Below are 18,044 nucleotides of genomic sequence, written 5' to 3' on the forward strand. Positions count from 1 at the left end.
CCACGGATGAACACCATCGCGTCACGTGATCGATTTAAACCAATAAGAACCGGAGAAAATTTAGTGGTGAACTATAAATTCTCATAGGACAGGAAGGTCGTAGCCCCCTAAACAAAACTTTGGGGGGGCAAATCCCCTGCACGCCTTGGTGCCGAAAATATACTAAGCGCAGTATAAAACCTGACAGAATATTGGCAGATTATTCAATCCCGACTCGCCCCAGTCGATTCTTAATTTTGAATGATCGCGCGAAGAGACTGGTTTAGAAAACAGTTAGACTTCCGTTTTCTAAGTCGACGAAGCTTGCACAGGTTTAGTGTCGTTTCCAGTGGTCTCATTTTACATCATATGTAACCCAGCTTAACCTGCGAAAGGTGAGGTAGACTAATATGTTTTGAAGGTTTTTTGTGTCGTAAAAACATTGGTTTTGCTAGTTCTTTTACAGCTCGACGGTTGTCGTGCCTCAGCATCACTGTATTTCCTCCTTCACTTAAATTCAATGGTTTTATTTCTTCACAATTCAGATAACCTAGCCGATTTATATTGCGAACAAGCTGTATTTGAAAGGAAGACAGGTTTGAGGGTATTCAAAGTTACACGGTGAGTAGCTGAATCGAGAGTCACACGGATCGGTACCTATTGGATGTAACAGACACGGCTCTTAAAAGTGAACAGACAGGTAGTCAAATAATTAGAATACGGATTCGAAGGAATTTACTTTGTCTCTATCCTTCTTACCTGCTATCAAAGTGCTCTTCAGAATATAATCGACCATGAAATTAAGAGTTTCAGTTAAACTATTCTTAAATTCAAAATTATTTGTAATGAAGCAGGAGTACTGTTAGTCGTCAAACATATTACATGCAAAAATTTCAGTATTTTCATCGGCTTTAAGTTGGAATAGAATGTGAATCGATTTTGTAAAAAAGATTTTAAGTAGGGAGGTCACGAAAAGAAAGAAAAATATCAGTCTGGGGAAATGGATCATTATTGGTGTTACAATTTTGGGACTTGTGTATGACAAATTTGCAGAGAAGTGATTACTTAATGATGAGAGTGTGAGGTAAAACAATTAATACTACAAGCTGAGAAATTTCTGAAATGAGTTTGTCCAAGACCAGTACTATTTCAGCCAAATTAACAGGCTTAGTTTCCATGGCAAGCAAAATTTTATTGTTCTTAATTTTGAAAATCAATAACGAAAAGATTTCCTGATTGTGACACAAAAGGCTCTGTCCACTGTTTATTTAGGTAGAAAGCCCCTTACATTTGATTTGTGGTTTAAACAAATACTAGTGTGGTTTCTGCTGAGTATTTGGGACTAACACTGACTTGTAATATCACTCACCGCCTCGTGGCTGGAGATTTTTTGGTGAATTTTGAAATAATGATCACTTGTGGTGCTATTCAAAATAACCGTAGAACCATTACAATACCAATGCATTAGTCAGAGAAGTAACTCTGGTGCACCATCCACCTAGGATATGTGGGAACCTAGGATATGTGGGACCTAGGATATGTGGGACCTAGGATATGTGGGACCTAGGATATGTGGGACCTAGGTAGGCATATAGTCACCATGGGTATCCTGAATAGGTAAGGGGGGTTTCAGATCCTGCAGGAATGTTTTTCCTCTAGATGTAACTTCCCAAGGAGGGGGCATTTGAATTTTCAGTTTTGCTGTTCTGGCTATTTTTTAAATGAAGGCTGATAGTTTTGAAAGAAACTGTTTGGGGCTGTGTCGGTGGGGGTAACGAAATAATTTGGATATATCAGCAAAGTTGAAATGGTAAATTGGCCACCATAACGATTACAAAAGCTGACGTTTCGAACATTAGCCCTTCGTCGGAGCGAATAGAGGAATTGTGGATTGTGTGTGCTTTTAAAGGCAGAAAATGGAGCTACGTTATTGGTGGAACATGGCAACAAGAAAAACAAGAATAAATTAGTGGAATGAAAAGCACTCGTTGATCCCTGTGGGATTTAGACTGCCGGTTTGAAAGATGAGCTTTTGTTCAAGATTTTTACGACTTTCCATGCTACCTAAGCAACATATGGCAATCTGTGGTCTTTCCTTACACTTAGGTAGCACGGAAAGCTGTAAAAATCTTGAACAAAAGCTCATCTTTCAAACCGGCAGTCTAAATCCCACAGGGATCAATGAACACTTTTCATTCCACTAATTTATTCTTGTTTTTCTCGTTGCCATGTTCCCACCAATAACGTAGCTCCGTTTTCTGCCTTTAAAAGCACACACAATCCACAATTCCTCTATTCGCTCTGAAGAAGGGCTAACGCTCGAAACGTCAGCTTTTGTAATCGTTATGGTGGCCAATTTACCATTTCAATTTTGTGGCTATTTTTTAGACTGGTTTTTTGGTCTTGGTGTTCATTGCAGTTTGTGGACTTTTGTTTTTTTTTAATTAATATTGGATTTTCTGATTTTGTATCTGATGTGGTTTTTCAGTTTTTCTTGTTTGGGTTCCTGCCTCTTTTCAATCTGAGCAGAAATTTATGATGTCCCTCTACTGATCTTAAATAGCTGCAAAAGCTCTGTATCCTCCACTTCCAGGCTTCATATTAGAAATTATAGTAGCAAACTGTCATTAATTGTGAATTCAACAATTTTGAGAAGTTTTGTGAAGGAAAACAATTTACCTCTCTAAATGCGCAAGGGGTGGGGGCATTTTCTTCCATTTTCCATCTGACATTTTTTGTTTGCTGTTCAGTACCAATCCCTGTCTATATCCTGAGGTGGTGGGAGGGGTGGTGAGGCTTACTTTGATTGGTGCATAATGGATGATTTCTCAAATCAAGCATAGGGAGATTTTTATAGAATTATGGAGTGAGTGAAGCAGAACTGAACAATATGCAAGTCTTTTTCAAAAAGTATTTCAGGGGGGACTACACTCCTATCCTATTTTATATTAAGTAACATTTTAGAGAAGTATAACAGAAGAGTTCTCGAATTGATAAATGGTGACTCAGCTTATCCTATATACCCCTTTTTGCCTAGAGTTTAGGCTACATAACAGGTGTTCACAATTTCCACAAATATGTACAGATTGTTTTAAATAAAAAGCTTTTTTTTTTAATGTCTAGATTAATTTTTAGATGTAAATAAGCAAGTGTTCATAGTTAATGTTCATAAATCTAAAGCATTCAAGTCACCTATATCCAGGGGTGGAGGATGATTCCTCAAATCAACCCTAGGGAGATCTTTATAGAATTATGGAGTGAGTGAAGCAGATCTGAATGATATACAATTCCTTTTAAAAGGGTATTTCAGGAGACGTTACTCTTCTATCCTATTAAATGTTATCCATAAATGGAATTGTAGAGAAGTATGACAGAAAAGTTCTCAAGATGATAACTGGTGACTTGGCTCATCCTCTGTACCCCTTTTTTACCAAGAGTTTAGGCTGATAACAGGTGTTCATAATTTCCACAAATATGTATGGAATGTTTTAACAAAAGCTATTTTTACCCACCAATTTTTAAATATAATTGAGCAATTAAGTGCACTTTGTCAATTTTCATCAATATAAGAGTTCATTTTTTAATATTTTTGTTTACTGGTATTTTATCTTAAAACTTTTAGTACTGGTATGTATGTATTATTAAGTAGATAAACTATATGATCGATCAATCAATAAACTTTATTTAAGGAGGGATGCTAATTAACCCAAGGAGTTATCTAACATGAGGCCTTCACACTACTGAATCATTGACATAAAATATGAAAAAAATACGTAATGACAAAAGTATAAATAATAAATGAACATGTATATACATATGAGTGAAAATAGAAAAAAAACTTACAGAGTATCATGGAGCATTTTTGATTATTGTTGATTACTGGAAAAACTAAGAACAAAAGACTATGATGTACAACTGCAACGAAGTTTGTAGCAACAATTGGGAAAAAGCAATGTTTCCAGGTGAGAAGCATGAGAGGTAAAGGTTAGAAAAAGAGAGAGAACTTTACCTTTGAAGGCAGACAGATTAGTTGAAAAAGAGGTACAGGGGTTTGGGAAGCATAAAAGTTCTTTAAGGTCAGAGTCAAGACAATGAGACATTGAGACATTTTGAGACATTATTACTATTATTATTATTTTAGTTGGTGGTGTAAGTTTTCATTATTATTGTATGGGAGCTTCAAAAATCATGTACACCAGATAGTCATGTCAAGATCAGTGAGGGGAGGACATATTTCAAAATGAGTGTGGATGGAGGTTCCACGCAGCATCCCTTTCATGATGCAGACAATGGACCACTCCTATGGACTGACCACTCCAAATTGCTTAAGCTAACTTCATATGAGCCTCAGATAAGCACTGAATAGACATGTACAAAATTTCTCTCAAGTTTACCATTCTCCACTGGTGGAACTTTGGAACATGACAATGTGATGACAAAATAATTGGTTAAATACTAAAAAAGAAACATAATCAATTGACAAATGGCATATCAAATAAGATATGGGGTGTTATTACACGACTAGGGCAGTCAGAGGGCCAATAACTAACATCAACCAATCAAAATGCTCTATTGCCGGGCAATATTCTCTCAGTATTGGAACGGCACTGTCCCAAATGGTCCCGAATGATACCGCACTTGCATCCCTTTGAACTTCAGTCGTATAATAAATCTCCTATTAACCAAGCTTGCTCAGGAACGTACTGGAAGAATGTCGGCCCTCTGTCTTTTTTGTACGGACCTCGCTGCGCTCGATCTGTACTGTCAAGACCTCAGGCCGATATTCTCCCAGTGCAGCCCTCGCGCTTGGTCAATAAGATCTTTTTATTGAATTTATGGCTCATGGACAAAAAAGGTAAATTCCATCAGACTTGAGGATAATTAGACGACACTCACCAAAAGTCACTCAAGTTGATGTCAAAGTTAGCTGAAACTTGGATATGAATTATTTTCATTTATACAGTGATATTCGTGAACCTTATTATTTACAATTATAATAGTTTTATACTTTAATACTTTTGTTGTTTTCGAGTATTTTCAGCATTAGGTGTTATACAGTAGTAGTTAAATCCACTGGCACTGTCAGGTGTCTGGGATCAATTCAGCAGTTCAAGTGCATTATATGAAAAGCTGACAAAGGAACATAGAGCAAGTATAACTTTGAATTTCAGCTGAAATCTGTCTCAAACCATGTGTTACATTGCACCTGTGATATCATCTCCACTGCACCTTGTCATGGACACAAAGTGGATTCTGTAGGCCCAGCTGTGTAGTTTGGAGAAGACCATGGATGGGTGAATGGAAACAGTCATGACTTGGGACTGCATCTATGAATCTCCATGTCGAATTGTATAATTTGATCACTTTTCAGAGTCAGAAAAATTAGGGCTGGTCATGGACAGCTTCCACGGGTCCATATATAGCTTGTAGGGGGCTGATAGTTACATATGAAGTGGGGAATTTTATTGTGAATAGCAAGGGAGCCAAGTATTTTGGAAGATGTTTGAAGATTCTAGTCATATTATTAAACAGATGTCTTTTTAAGGAACTGGCCAAACTCAATAATCCAAAATGGAAAAGAGAGACAGCTAAGTTGAAAAATTAGTTACAGATGTAAATACTCTAAATTTATTGTTCTGAATGAAACTATTCAATGGCTTGATGCTTCTAAAGAAGACTTGAAACCCATTCATCCCTAAATGATAAACTTAATTCTACCTTAAAAGATATGTGCCAATTAAATAGCTTGTGAAGTCATAGAACATGTGTATGAGAGTTGCAATTATTATAGAAGTAATGGCCAATTTGAAATGACTCCTTCATTACCAAGCCAAAATGTTTGCTAGCATCAGTCTAGGAGTGGGTGGAAAATAGGACATCTGTCAACACTAAAATATTTGCATCACCGCAATGACAAGCACTGGCAGCACAGTGATATATTAGGTAAATACATGTAGTATTAGTTTTTTACCTATACATCCAACTATAGCCCTCACTTTCAGTTTGTAACGGCAATTTTTATTTCCTATAGAAATGCAGAATACACCACTGGATCCTGTTGAAATACAGACCTTGGAGAGTTACACAAAAAAATTGCAGGAAGCTAAGGACAAGGGAGATGAATATGCAGAAGGACATGCCTACCATGATATTGGTATGTTTTACTATGAGCATGAGGATTATGAAGAGGCAATTAAATATCATGAGCAACACTTGAAAATTGCCAAAATAAGGGGGGAAAGAGATCAAGAAAGACGCGCCTACAACAACTTGACTGATTGCCACGATAAGCGCAGAGATTACAAAAAGTGCATCAAGTATGATAAAATACTGGCAAGAATTGCCAAGAATGCAGGAGAAAAGGAAGAAGAGGCAAGACTTTATCGACATTTAGGCTTTTCCTGTTACAATCTGGAAGAGTACGAACGAGCAATTGGATATCTTCAACATGCTTTAGATGTTTCCAAGGCGGTGAAAAATAGGGATGAGGAGCAACGAGTGTGCAAGAATTTGCTAGCATGTTATGATGAACTTAAAGATTACAACGAGAGCATTAAGTATGGCGAACATTTGCTACATATGGCTGAGAAAGAAGATGACAAGGATGAGCAAGGTGTACAGTATGGAAATTTGGGCTTTTTCTATTTTGAACTTGATGAGGTCAAGAAGGCAATTGACTGTCATTTAGAATGTCTCCGTATTGCTAAAGAAAGACAAAATTTTGACGAGGAATGTCGAGCTATCAACAATTTAATCGGATGTTACGAAGAAATTAATGATTACAAACAGATCATAAAGTATACACGCCAACTGGTTGTAATTGCAAAGGAAAAAGGAGATAGTCTTAAAGAGGAACAACTGTATGGAGATTTAGAAATTTACTATGTAAACCTTACACTTTGCAATGGGAGGGAAACAAGCTTAGCTGTTGTGGAGGAGACATCAGATATACGTGAACAACGACTAGTTTCGAATGTTTTAAAACTGTTAGAAGAAAATGGTGAAAATCAGAGTCGTAAGTACCTATTTCTCATTATCATGATCATTGTCTTTGTCATTGTTTTTGTCATTATCATGGTCATATTCTTTGCTATTGTTGTTTTTTCATCATTTTTGCCATTGTCATGGTCATTGTGATTGTCAAGTAGTCACGATCTTTGCCATGGTCATTATCTTTCTCAAGGTCTAAGTCATGGTCATTGTCTTTGTTAAGGTCTAAGTCATGGTCATTGTCTTTGTCAAGGTCTAAGTCATGGTCATTGTGATTGTCAAGTAGTCACGATCTTTGCCATGGTCATTGTCTTTGTCAAGGTCTAAGTCATGGTCACTGTCTTTGTCAATGTCTATGTCATGGTCATTGTCTTTGTCAAGGTCTATGTCGTGGTCATTGTCTTTGTCAAGGTCTATGTCGTGGTCATTGTCTTTGTCAAGGTCTAAGTCATGGTCATTGTCCTTGTCAAGGTCTATGTCATGGTCTTTGTCTTTGTCAAGGTCTATGTCATGGTCATCGTCTTTGTCAAGGTCTAAGTCATGGTCATCGTCTTTGTCAAGGTCTAAGTCATAGTCATCGTCTTTGTCAAGGTCTATGTTATGGTCATTGTCTTTGTCAAGGTCTTTGTCATGGTCATTGTCTTTGTCAAGGTCTAAGTCATGGTCATTGTCTTTGTCAAGGTCTATGTCAGGGTCATTGTCTTTGTCAAGGTCTATGTCATGGTCATTGTCTTTGTCAAGGTCTATGTCATGGTCATTGTCTTTGTCAAGGTCTAAGTCATGGTCATTGTCTTTGTCAAGGTCTATGTCATGGTCATTGTCTTTGTCAAGGTCTATGTCATGGTCATTGTCTTTGTCAACTTCTAAATGATGGTCATCGTCTTTTTCGTGGTCGTGGCCGTGGCAGGAGAGTCGGTAGAAAACTGAAATTGTCTTCTAAAAAAGGTTATGTCCAGTTGAAAGTTATTATTTTTTTTACTATATAAGATAACCAAAATGTTCCTTCGTACGGCCTAAGAACTGCGCGAAGAGATTCAAACATCAAACATATGCGTGAAAACAAAAGAACCACCTTTGGCAAATTTTGACAATTTGGTGGCATTTTAGAACATTTTATTATGTTTCCATACATCAAAAGTCTGCTTCTTCGGAATCGGTTTGTCACCTAAGTTGTTGACATGTCTGATAAGCTTGCAAAAGAGATTAATAAACAAACCAATAAGTAACGAAGGAAGAATGAAACTCTACCGAAAACATGCCAACAGATTCAAGATCCAAGGAAGCATGAAACTCTACCGAAAACATGCCAACAGATTCAAGATGCACGCATAAAGTTATAAAACAATTCATTTCCCAAACAAATAAGTCTGTTAATAGAAATGGTCTGGAAATGTTTACTACTAAAATACATTTGAAACCAGGAAGGATTATTCAGTTTCCCTACTCGATCACATTTTGAAGTATAGTCTTGTATGTTGCTGCTTCCACCAACGTGCTCTTGACTTATTCCTTTGATAATTGTTTTGGTTATCAGTTAAACAAGGTGCAAGGTAAATAAAAATAGAGTCTGCATGAAAAGAGAAACTTCCCTACGCTGTGCTCAAGGCAATGTTTACATACCCATACTTCATTCTGTCTAGAACCGATCTCAAATATTGTCCTTGACATTACCAGGTAAATCAAAAAAGAGGAAACTTTCAGGCGAGAGCGTTTCAGCTCAAAAAGGAGGCAATGCTAAAAGGCTGAGGGACGATGAGCTCACCAGCTCAGGTGAGGGACATTAATGGCATTTTAGCTGCTTGAAGAAATCCTGATTCTAAGAAAAGTCGCAAAGAAAAATTCTTGTTAAGGTCAGAACTAGTTACGGACACTCGTTCTGCTTCTAAGGGTTTCCGCTTTCGGGAGCATTAGATTTATTTTCCTTTACTCTGGAGAGTAAGGGATCAGCTCTCAGCCCCTATGTTTTTGAAAAATCGTCTTAAAATAATTTTATTTTCAGTCCCATTTGAAATAGCTGCTTGAGGACCACGGGCAAAAGAGGCCTTTGTGAAAGCTCTTCGGATTGGAAAGGTCAAGGTACACCGTGTTCGAATAATGTTTATCGGCCAGGATCGCGCAGGAAAGACAAGTCTAAAGAAATCCATTCTTGGTTTACCCTTTGATCGTAATGAGCAGAGTACTGTGGGAATCGAAGTGAAACCCTCGTTATTTGAAATTGATGTTGATCAGGTAAAGAACTGGCAGCCCACAGAGGAGAAAGGCTTCTCGTCTCAGTTTGCCAAGGAGGTGGCAAAAATAGCAGCTTCAGAATTACAGAAAGACAATGGCAAACCAAAGGTTAATTTAAAAACTCAAGAGGAACTAAAGAAGAGGAGATCGAGTCAGGTTGGTTGGGTGTGACTTAACCTCGCGCTGATGTATCCAATTGATTTAAAACTTTTTCAGAATCAGTCAATGTGAGGACGATATGAGAGTGGAACAAGTTGCGGTTAGAGGAGGGAAACTTTAAACAAATAGAATATTCCTTAAAAAATGGTAGCACTTCGATAAGCTCAAACTGAAAAAATAGATCAGCGGAAGGCTGTTTCATCAGTTTTAGTACGTGTAATAATTTTTCTCACCCTACATTTCTGTAGACAAATTACTAACTTAGAAGATGTTTATTTTCCAGCGGAACAGGTTTCTTTTTTAGGCGCGACTCCCGTATATCGCCTCCCTACGTCGTTTTTACGAATGAGCCCTACAATTTTTTGTACCATAACAATAAGTTCCCCATTTTTGCTTTTACATTAAGGTCCTTGTTGTGGAACAGTCAAAGAGGACTTCAAACAATTCCATGCCATCAATGATCATGAAAGAACCTGCTGAAACAAAGAAAGATCGTTATCACCGCGCGGATATTAGACGTCGAGAAACTCCCATCTTAACGACCACTTCTGCAGTAAACCACACGAGAAAAACCGATCTCGTCCATCATCAAGCCCATGAGATCGACCCCAACTCCCCTCCAATGGAATTCACGGAATACCTTGTTCAGTACCAGAAAGATTTAAATCTGCAAAGCGACAGCTTATCGATAGAACTAGGGGTAGATCTTGATTTATGGGACTTTGCCGGTCAACATCTTTACTATGCCTCCCATCCAGTATTTTTTTTCCCATCAAGCAATCTATTTATTGGTGTGTAATCTTAGCAAAGAACTAGACGGCGAAGCTGAGCCCTGTTTCGGATAAGGTCTCGTGGAAAACCGTTTGGAAAACCCAAATGGAGAAACAAACCTTGAAAATATGCTGTCTTGGCTGGTTTCAGTCGATGCCGTCAGTCCAACAAAATACGGAAAAAAAAGAGGAAGAGGTTCCATACGTGCGACCCCCAGTTCAACTTGTTGGAGCACATGCTGACCAACCTGTTCAAGACATCGACAAAATGAAGTTGCAAATTCAGAAGGAACTTCTTGAAAAAGTGTACGAACGACACGTGATGGCTCAGTTTTTCTCCATAGATAACACGCAATCATCATCAGATGCTTCAGTTAAAAATCTACGGACGGAAATACTGAAAGTGTTGAATACGGAACCTTACTTTGGAGAGGAGACACCCGTAAGTGTTGAATGCGGAACCTTACTTTGGAGAGGAGATACCCGTAAGTGTTGAATACGGAATCTTACTTTGGAGAGGAGATACCCGTAAGTGTTGAATACGGAACCTTACTTTGGAGAGGAGATACCCGTAAGTGTTGAATACGGAATCTTACTTTGGAGAGGAGATACCCGTAAGTGTTGAATACGGAACCTTGCTTTGGAGGGGAGATACCCGTAAGTGTTGAATACGGAACCTTGCTTTGGAGAGGAGATACCCGTAAGTGTTGAATACGGAACCTTGCTTTGGAGGGGAGATACCCGTAAGTGTTGAATACGGAACCTTGCTTTGGAGAGGAGATACCCGTAAGTGTTGAATACGGAACCTTGCTTTGGAGGGGAGATACCCGTAAGTGTTGAATACGGAACCTTGCTTTGGAGAGGAGATACCCGTAAGTGTTGAATACGGAACCTTGCTTTGGAGAGGAGATACCCGTAAGTGTTGAATACGGAACCTTGCTTTGGAGAGGAGATACCCGTAAGTGTTGAATACGGAACCTTACTTTGGAGAGGAGATACCCGTAAGTGTTGAATACGGAACCTTGCTTTGGAGAGGAGATACCCGTAAGTGTTGAATACGGAACCTTGCTTTGGAGAGGAGATACCCGTAAGTGTTGAATACGGAACCTTACTTTGGAGAGGAGATACCCGTAAGTGTTGAATACGGAACCTTACTTTGGAGAGGAGATACCCGTAAGGTGCTGTGTCCATTTCTTCAATATTGTTGAGTATCGAGGTTTTCAAACAGTGCTAGGCGTGTAGTATTGGAAGCATTTTTTTGCTTGTAAATTCGTTTTGGATGAAGCTGGTGGAGTGAATTTCCATGTTATCTGTTTAATGTGGAATACATGTATATTGGGCATTGTTGGTATTGTATACAGCTCCAAAAGTGATTTCCGACCAAAAATGGTTCCCTTCCAAAAGTCTAAGATGTCGTGGATTTTTTTCCTAAAGTTCGAGGCGGAGAGACAACGTGTCTCCTTGCTAATTGGGCTTTTTTAAAGCCTAATAGCGTGTAGTCGCATTTCGCTTTGTTAAACCTTTTAGCTGACTATGTATGGAGCCACTGAACATAATAGTGTTCATAACATGATTTGTTTTCATTGTTAAACAGATGGTTCAGGTTTGAGAAAGTGGTTCAAGCTTTGACTGCCAAGAATGAGTTTTACTTGAACTATGAAGCTCTACAAGTCGTTGTCAAGAAGGTAGGCATTGTTAAAGACGAGGCTGAACTTGCTGTAATGCTGAATTTCTATCATGATCTTGGTATGATAGTAAAACATGGGAGCACAGTGGTATTAAAGGCTCAGTGGTTGATTGACTTATTCAAGAGGCTGATCACCATTCCGCGATACGAGGATTTGGTAAGTAACGAATTTTGTACGGTTTTCACTGCCTGCATTATGAGGTGAAATTTCGACTTTGGACTTGTACCATCTCGTGGAAAGAAAGCTCATTACAATGTGTATGTCAAATTTTCAACAATCAAATTGTCACTTTCCCTATTTTATCATCAGATTCAGCCTGGCCGATATCAGACCGAATCAGACTGAATTTTTTTTCCTTATTTGAACGGTGCTTACAACAGCACATATTAAGAATCGAACAATGTCTTTCTTTTTTTTAACAAACAAAATAGCATAACAAGCGCCATAAGGTCGTTTCTTGTATTCTAGGGTCGTGATTGCAAGAATGTCACCGAATGGAAAATTTTAGAAGAAACAGGAATCCTCCACATGGAACTCGTTCGTCTTGTATTTTCTGACTTTATTAAGGAGGATTCTGTCACCGAGAAGGACATCCTTGACTTGATGGAGCAGTTTGGCCTAATCGCCAAGTTTGCAACATCTACCGATTTCAAGTACTTTGTGCCAGCTCAACTTAAAACGTCTCCTAAGCATCTTTACGAAATGAAACCAGAGCCCTTTCATCCGTGTCCGTTATATATCGACTTTTTGAATGGTTTTGTTCCTCATGGAATTTACTACCAACTAGTCTCACGTTGTATTCGTTGGTGCTCAGAATATGGATGCCAGGAGCAACCTTCCCTGTTTAATGGTGGAGCAAGTTTCTTTATTAGCAAACAAGATGTTTATCAGTTAATCCTTCTTTGCCAAAAGAGGTTCATCAAGATTGTATTGACTCACAGAAAACCATCCAAACAAGAGTACTTAACTGAACAAAGTCAAGTCGCAAGTGATTTGCTCAGCTTTCTAAATAGTGCTTTAGAAGGTTTGTCCAAGCAAATTCCGTGGCAAGGTAATCTAAGATACGAGTTGCGTGTCGCTTGCCCTTTTTGCCCGTTACGGAAAATTAAGTGTCACGACCATGGCTATGTATCCTGTGCTCATGAAAACTGTTTCTGCCTTCTGAAAATGGCACCAGAAGAAAAACTGATTTGTCCAAGAAGCATTTGTAATGAGATACCCTCGGTTTCAGGACTGGGGAAGTGGTTCCCTTGGGAACATCTTAAGGTATGCCCCTGATGCTGTCAATTAGTTTTTTATATCTATCTTATTAACCAAGCGCGAGGGCCGTACTGGGAGAATATCGGCCCGAGGTCTTGACAGTACGGACCTCGCTGCGCTCGGTCCGTACGAAAAAGACCGAGGGCCGATATTCTTCCAGTACGGTCCCGAGCAAGCTTGGTTAGTAAGAGATTTATTATATGACTGAAGTTCAAAGGGACACAATGTGCGGTATCATTCAGGACCATTCGGGACAGTGCCCGGTCCAATACTTAGAGAATATTGACCGGCAATAGAGCATTTTGATTGGTTGATTTTAGTTATTGGCCCTCTGACTGCCCGAGTCGTGTAATAAGATAAGTTACTTATTCATGTGTTATGAACTGCTAGCTCAAAGGGAAAATGATTGCAGAGATTAATTTGTAGATTTAATTCAAATTTATCTAGTTAAATACAAAACAAAATCGCTGCATAGTTTTGTAAAAACAAAAATTCTTCGTAGGTTTTATCGTAGAGTGTGGCCTTCCTTTTCTTGTCATCATTGTTCTAGATATCCTAGCCTTTGTGTAGCTGTACCCTCCCCCCTATGGAAAAACGGAAGGGAGGGACCAGACACAAATCTTGTTCTGTTACGCTACTCATATCATGACTTTCAATTGGTTAACCATTCCGTCCAATACTTTCGGGAATTCTGATTGGTTAGCGTTGGTGGTTTTCTTTCATACTTTCGAATAAGGTGGTAAATAGGGTGCGTTCGTGATTAACAACAGCGTTCAACGACGAGATTTTAAGGCGATTTCCCGCGACTTTCGGAATAGAGAATTTTCAGGAACAACAGCAGTAAGCCATATGTTTTTTTGAAGGTAACGATATCTCCGTTTTGTTGCCAACGGAAATCTCTACGATATCAAATCGATCGATCTTCTTCTTTGGAAGAAATCGTTCACTTTGTTTATTGTGCAGTAAATGGCTTGAACCCAGGGGTAACATGTGAAGGTGTAGTCTGATCGTCCGGGTGAGTGTAGTCCTGAGAAGGACTGTTGTCGGTGGTAGTGACTGACGTTTCTGACAACAATGACGTTACTGACAACAATCATTCACTTGACTCTGATGATGACTTCCGCACAGGTTGTCGAAACGTCAGTCACTACCACCGACAACAGTCCTTCTCAGGACTACACTCACCCGGACGATCAGACTACACCTTCATTTGTTTATTGTGACGCCCGTCAAAGGCCTCATGGAAGATTAGGTGCACTATCGCATTGGATTTGGGTGAAGGGGATTGTCCGCCTTCAACTCTCGGTCACTTTGCGAACGCTACTGTAAAACTGCTAAAGCTGTCTTTTTCTTGCAGCGGCCCTTTCGACTGAAACATGAGTCGCTCTTTCTTTACATTAGCAGCGTAACTGTCTCTTAAAAGATATTTGTAAAACCTTGAGATGCTGCGGCAAATGATCTAGACATCCTTCGTGGCATTTCGGAAGATTTCTATGTTTCTATACATTAAAAGTCTACCCTTTTGGAATCGGTTTCTCACCTAAGTTGTTGATACGTCTGATAAGCTTCCCAAAGAGATGAGTAAACAAACTAATAAGTAACGAAGGAAGCAGAAAACTCTACCGAAAACATTCAGTTTCAACAGATTCAAGATCCACATAAGAAGTTACTGAACAATTCATTTCCCAAACAAATAAGTCTATTAATAGAGATAGTCTGGAAACGTTTGCTACTAGATTACATTGAAACCAGGAAGGATTATCCAGTTTCCCTAATCGATCACATTTTGAAGTATAATCTTTTAACATTATGTTACTGCTTCCACCAACGTGCTCTTGACTTATTCTTGTGCATAATTGTTACGGTTATCAGTTAAACAAGACTCAAGGTGCAAGGTGAATAAAAATACAGTCTGCATGAAAGGAGAAACTTCCCCACATTCTACTCAAGTTAATGTTTACAAATTACCCATACTTCATTCTGTCTAGAAAAGATCTCAATTATTGTCCTTGACATTTTCAGGCACATCAAAAAAAGAGGGAATTTTCAGGTGAGAGCGTTTCACCTCAAAAAGGAGGCAATGCTAAAAGGCTGAGGGACCATGAGCTCACCAGCTCAGGTGAGGGACATTAATGGCATTTTAGCTGCTTGAATAAATCCTGATTGTAAGAAAAGTCGCAAAGAAAAATTCCTGTGAAAGGTTAGAACCAGTTACAGACGCTCATTCCGCTTCCAAGGGTTTCCGCTTTCGGGAGCATTAGATTTATTTTCCTTCATTCTGAAGAGTAAGGGATCAACTCTCAGCCCTTATGTTAACATTTGCTCTACACAGAGTGGTCATAACTTCAAATCTATGTGTAGTAGGAAAAAATTTATTTTGATTAGGATTTGCCTATTGGACATTTCGAGATCCTTTTCACGTTTTTACAAGAGTTTCTGCAGAAGTGTCGTCGTGGCTTTTTGATGAGGTTGTTTATTGGACATTCCTGACGGCAACAAATCACCTATCGTCTGTGAACGAACTTCAAAGTATTAACTCTCAGATAACATGGACTTTGTCCATGCACTTTCTTAATATGAAGCTTAAGATTAGGTTTTCGTAATTGAGAGATTTTTGTGATTCTTTTGCCATTTTGTGCCAAGGGTATCTGAACATTACTGGGTGACGTTAAAACTTCCATGTCTATGGCTCTTTTTTATCCTTGTGTGCGATTTTTTCGCTTTTCAGTTAAACAAGGTACCCCTACAGGAGAGGAATTGGAGAAAATAGGCTCAGAAATTGCTGAAAAGTGGATGATTCTAGGGCGCCGCCTGGGTGTCAATGATTCAAAACTAAAGGATATAGAGCAAGCAAACACGTCTCTCTGTGAGAGAGCGTATCAGATGTTACTCCACTGGAAACAAAAAGAAAGTTCTGATGCCACTTACCAAGTTTTATCATGTGCATTACGGCATAAACTCGTGCAGCGCACAGATTTGGCAGAAAAATTTTATCAGACCGACGGTAACTTTTTTTGTAACTTCCTACTCATGTCATTCCTCAATTATTTTTGTACTCTATTATGAATGATAAATTAATGCACTGTAATTTTGTAGTGACTTCAAGTGAGAGGAGAGTGGAAAATGGCGGCCATATTTGCCAAGGAGAACGCTGAGGATGATGAAGTTGCGAACGCTTAGCCGTGACTTGTCAAATTAATGAATGACGGTGATTCTTCATTGTACTTTATCGTAACTTATGCATTTTCCTCATTTATCTTAACGTAAATCGTGAAGCAACGTAATAAGATGAAATGCCAAGACGGTCGATACTTTGGGGTGTTGTAGAATGTATTTTTTCATCAAAACAAAACAGGGAGACGGTGGTGAATACTATGGGAAAATTCATGATTTCTAATCGATATGAAATTGAGTGACGAGTTTAGTAGTGTACAGTTGAAATAAAGGTTCTTGTAATTTTATCGCTCCCAAATGAAATCCCCCACCCCTCCCCGTCCACCTTCCTCGAGTTTGCTGTTCCTTAACCCTATTTCAAGAAGACAGTTTTAAACTTTTTTCTGCGATATATATCCATTCTCTTTCAAGGAAAATTACAGTGGACTATTTCTCAAACTCATGTAACGTGTCCACGCCTTCCTATTGAAGCTACACAGAAAGAACGTTAGTAGAATATTAGCGTCTATTTTGTGGTCCAGACATGCTTCAGCTTTCTGAGCAGTAGTCATCTAGCTTAACACAAGACAATCAGAGGATGTGATTTAGGACAAACGCGTAAGGGCTTGTTACTTGACAAATTGTGTGAAGTAACCAATCAGAAGGTGTGTTACATGGCAATGTAACGATCTTTCTCATGATGTATTTCTATTTACTTATCAGACCAAACCAACTGAAAATTATTAGGTCAAGAGGACTTTGGGCATGAAGAGAGATGGAAGAGAGCGGAGGTTTTGTTTAAAAAATAACAAAGAGGGATTAAGTTAAAATCCTCTTTGCACGACCCAGGTAGCCTACTAACTCGGCGTGGATTCACCGCAAAGGGTAACTCTTTTTATGTCAGAAATTTGTAGGCGTTTGTTTGATTCTTGTTGTAAATATTCACCTAAAGGGTCATCCAGGCTTGTAGCCTTGGTTAATCCCCTTTTTATATTTTGTTCTTTTCTTGTACGTTAAGACCTGCCACCGTTTTGCCATTTTCAACTTATAACTATTATTCTTTCTTGTCATCTTTCCAATCCATATTTTCTGTTTTCTCGTCGATAGGAAGAGTGTCATGCAACGATTTATCCGGCAGCCAAAAACTGCAATTTAGCTGTGACGAGTAGGCTTAAACCAGAAGCCAAGCGAAGTTTGAGCTCCGCACGTAAATATCTGAACTGAAGCGAATACTCAATGATTGTAAACATATTTGCAATCCAAATAAATAATTCGTAGAGTTTCGTACTGAGCAGCACTAAAACTCCGAGGAGGGTGGGGAGAGGGTGTGATTTCCTTCTGGAGTTACCTTTGGCTATGAAGTCCAATACTCCATATTTCATTTCCTTATTATGGTCACTGCCACGGTTTTTGGTTCTAGCCCTCTTGCCGAATAACTACATGAAGTTGACATCTCGACCTTTTCAGATGACTTGGATAAATTGGCCACCGTAACGATTACGAAAGCTGACGTTTCGAGCGTTAGCCCTTCGTCGGAGCGAAGATGACGTTTGGCGCATGACGCAGAAATTACAAAGGCACAGATTCTGCTGAGCGAATGGTGACGAAACAAAATTTACGTACCATAGAAATGCTTACAAAGATACAGTAGATATCAAAGAAACTACTACGAGGAAAAACGTATTCATTGACTCAGTGGAAATTGTAGAAGCCAGTTTTTATACGGGTCAATTTTGGCGTAAAGTGAAGACGGCAACAACAACAACAACAAAACAGCCAAAGACCATGTGGCTGCTGGTTGGCACAATTTTTGTAT

At 38.9% G+C, this 18,044-nt stretch overlaps 2 protein-coding genes across 6 annotated transcripts; both read left to right on the forward strand.

Moving 5' to 3' along the window:
* Positions 1-265: 265 nt before the first annotated feature.
* Positions 266-11,857, forward strand: LOC148739965 (uncharacterized). Of its 5 annotated transcripts, none has more exons than XM_088747987.1 (6): positions 267-374; positions 525-679; positions 6,011-6,994; positions 8,644-8,739; positions 8,969-9,354; positions 9,764-11,305. In XM_088747987.1, the coding sequence occupies exons 3-5, from the start codon at positions 6,013-6,015 to the stop codon at positions 8,989-8,991; spliced, it is 1,101 nt and encodes a 366-aa protein (XP_088604113.1). In that variant the 5' UTR covers positions 267-374; positions 525-679; positions 6,011-6,012; the 3' UTR covers positions 8,992-9,354; positions 9,764-11,305. The 5 variants fall into 5 exon arrangements, with proteins under 5 accessions (XP_088604116.1, XP_088604115.1, XP_088604113.1 ...); XM_088747986.1 differs by having other exon boundaries at positions 525-600; XM_088747990.1 differs by lacking the exon at positions 8,644-8,739 and having other exon boundaries at positions 266-374; positions 525-600.
* LOC111344257 (uncharacterized) lies at positions 11,320-17,519 on the forward strand. Its single transcript, XM_022951468.2, has 7 exons — positions 11,320-11,971; positions 12,284-13,081; positions 15,098-15,194; positions 15,804-16,079; positions 16,172-16,283; positions 16,952-17,113; positions 17,336-17,519. The coding sequence occupies exons 1-5, from the start codon at positions 11,849-11,851 to the stop codon at positions 16,228-16,230; spliced, it is 1,353 nt and encodes a 450-aa protein (XP_022807203.2). The 5' UTR covers positions 11,320-11,848; the 3' UTR covers positions 16,231-16,283; positions 16,952-17,113; positions 17,336-17,519.
* The last annotated feature ends 525 nt before the right edge of the window (positions 17,520-18,044 follow it).

The sequence above is a fragment of the Stylophora pistillata genome, chromosome 2 (assembly GCF_964205215.1).
Source record: "Stylophora pistillata chromosome 2, jaStyPist1.2, whole genome shotgun sequence".
Taxonomy (NCBI): domain Eukaryota; kingdom Metazoa; phylum Cnidaria; class Anthozoa; order Scleractinia; family Pocilloporidae; genus Stylophora; species Stylophora pistillata.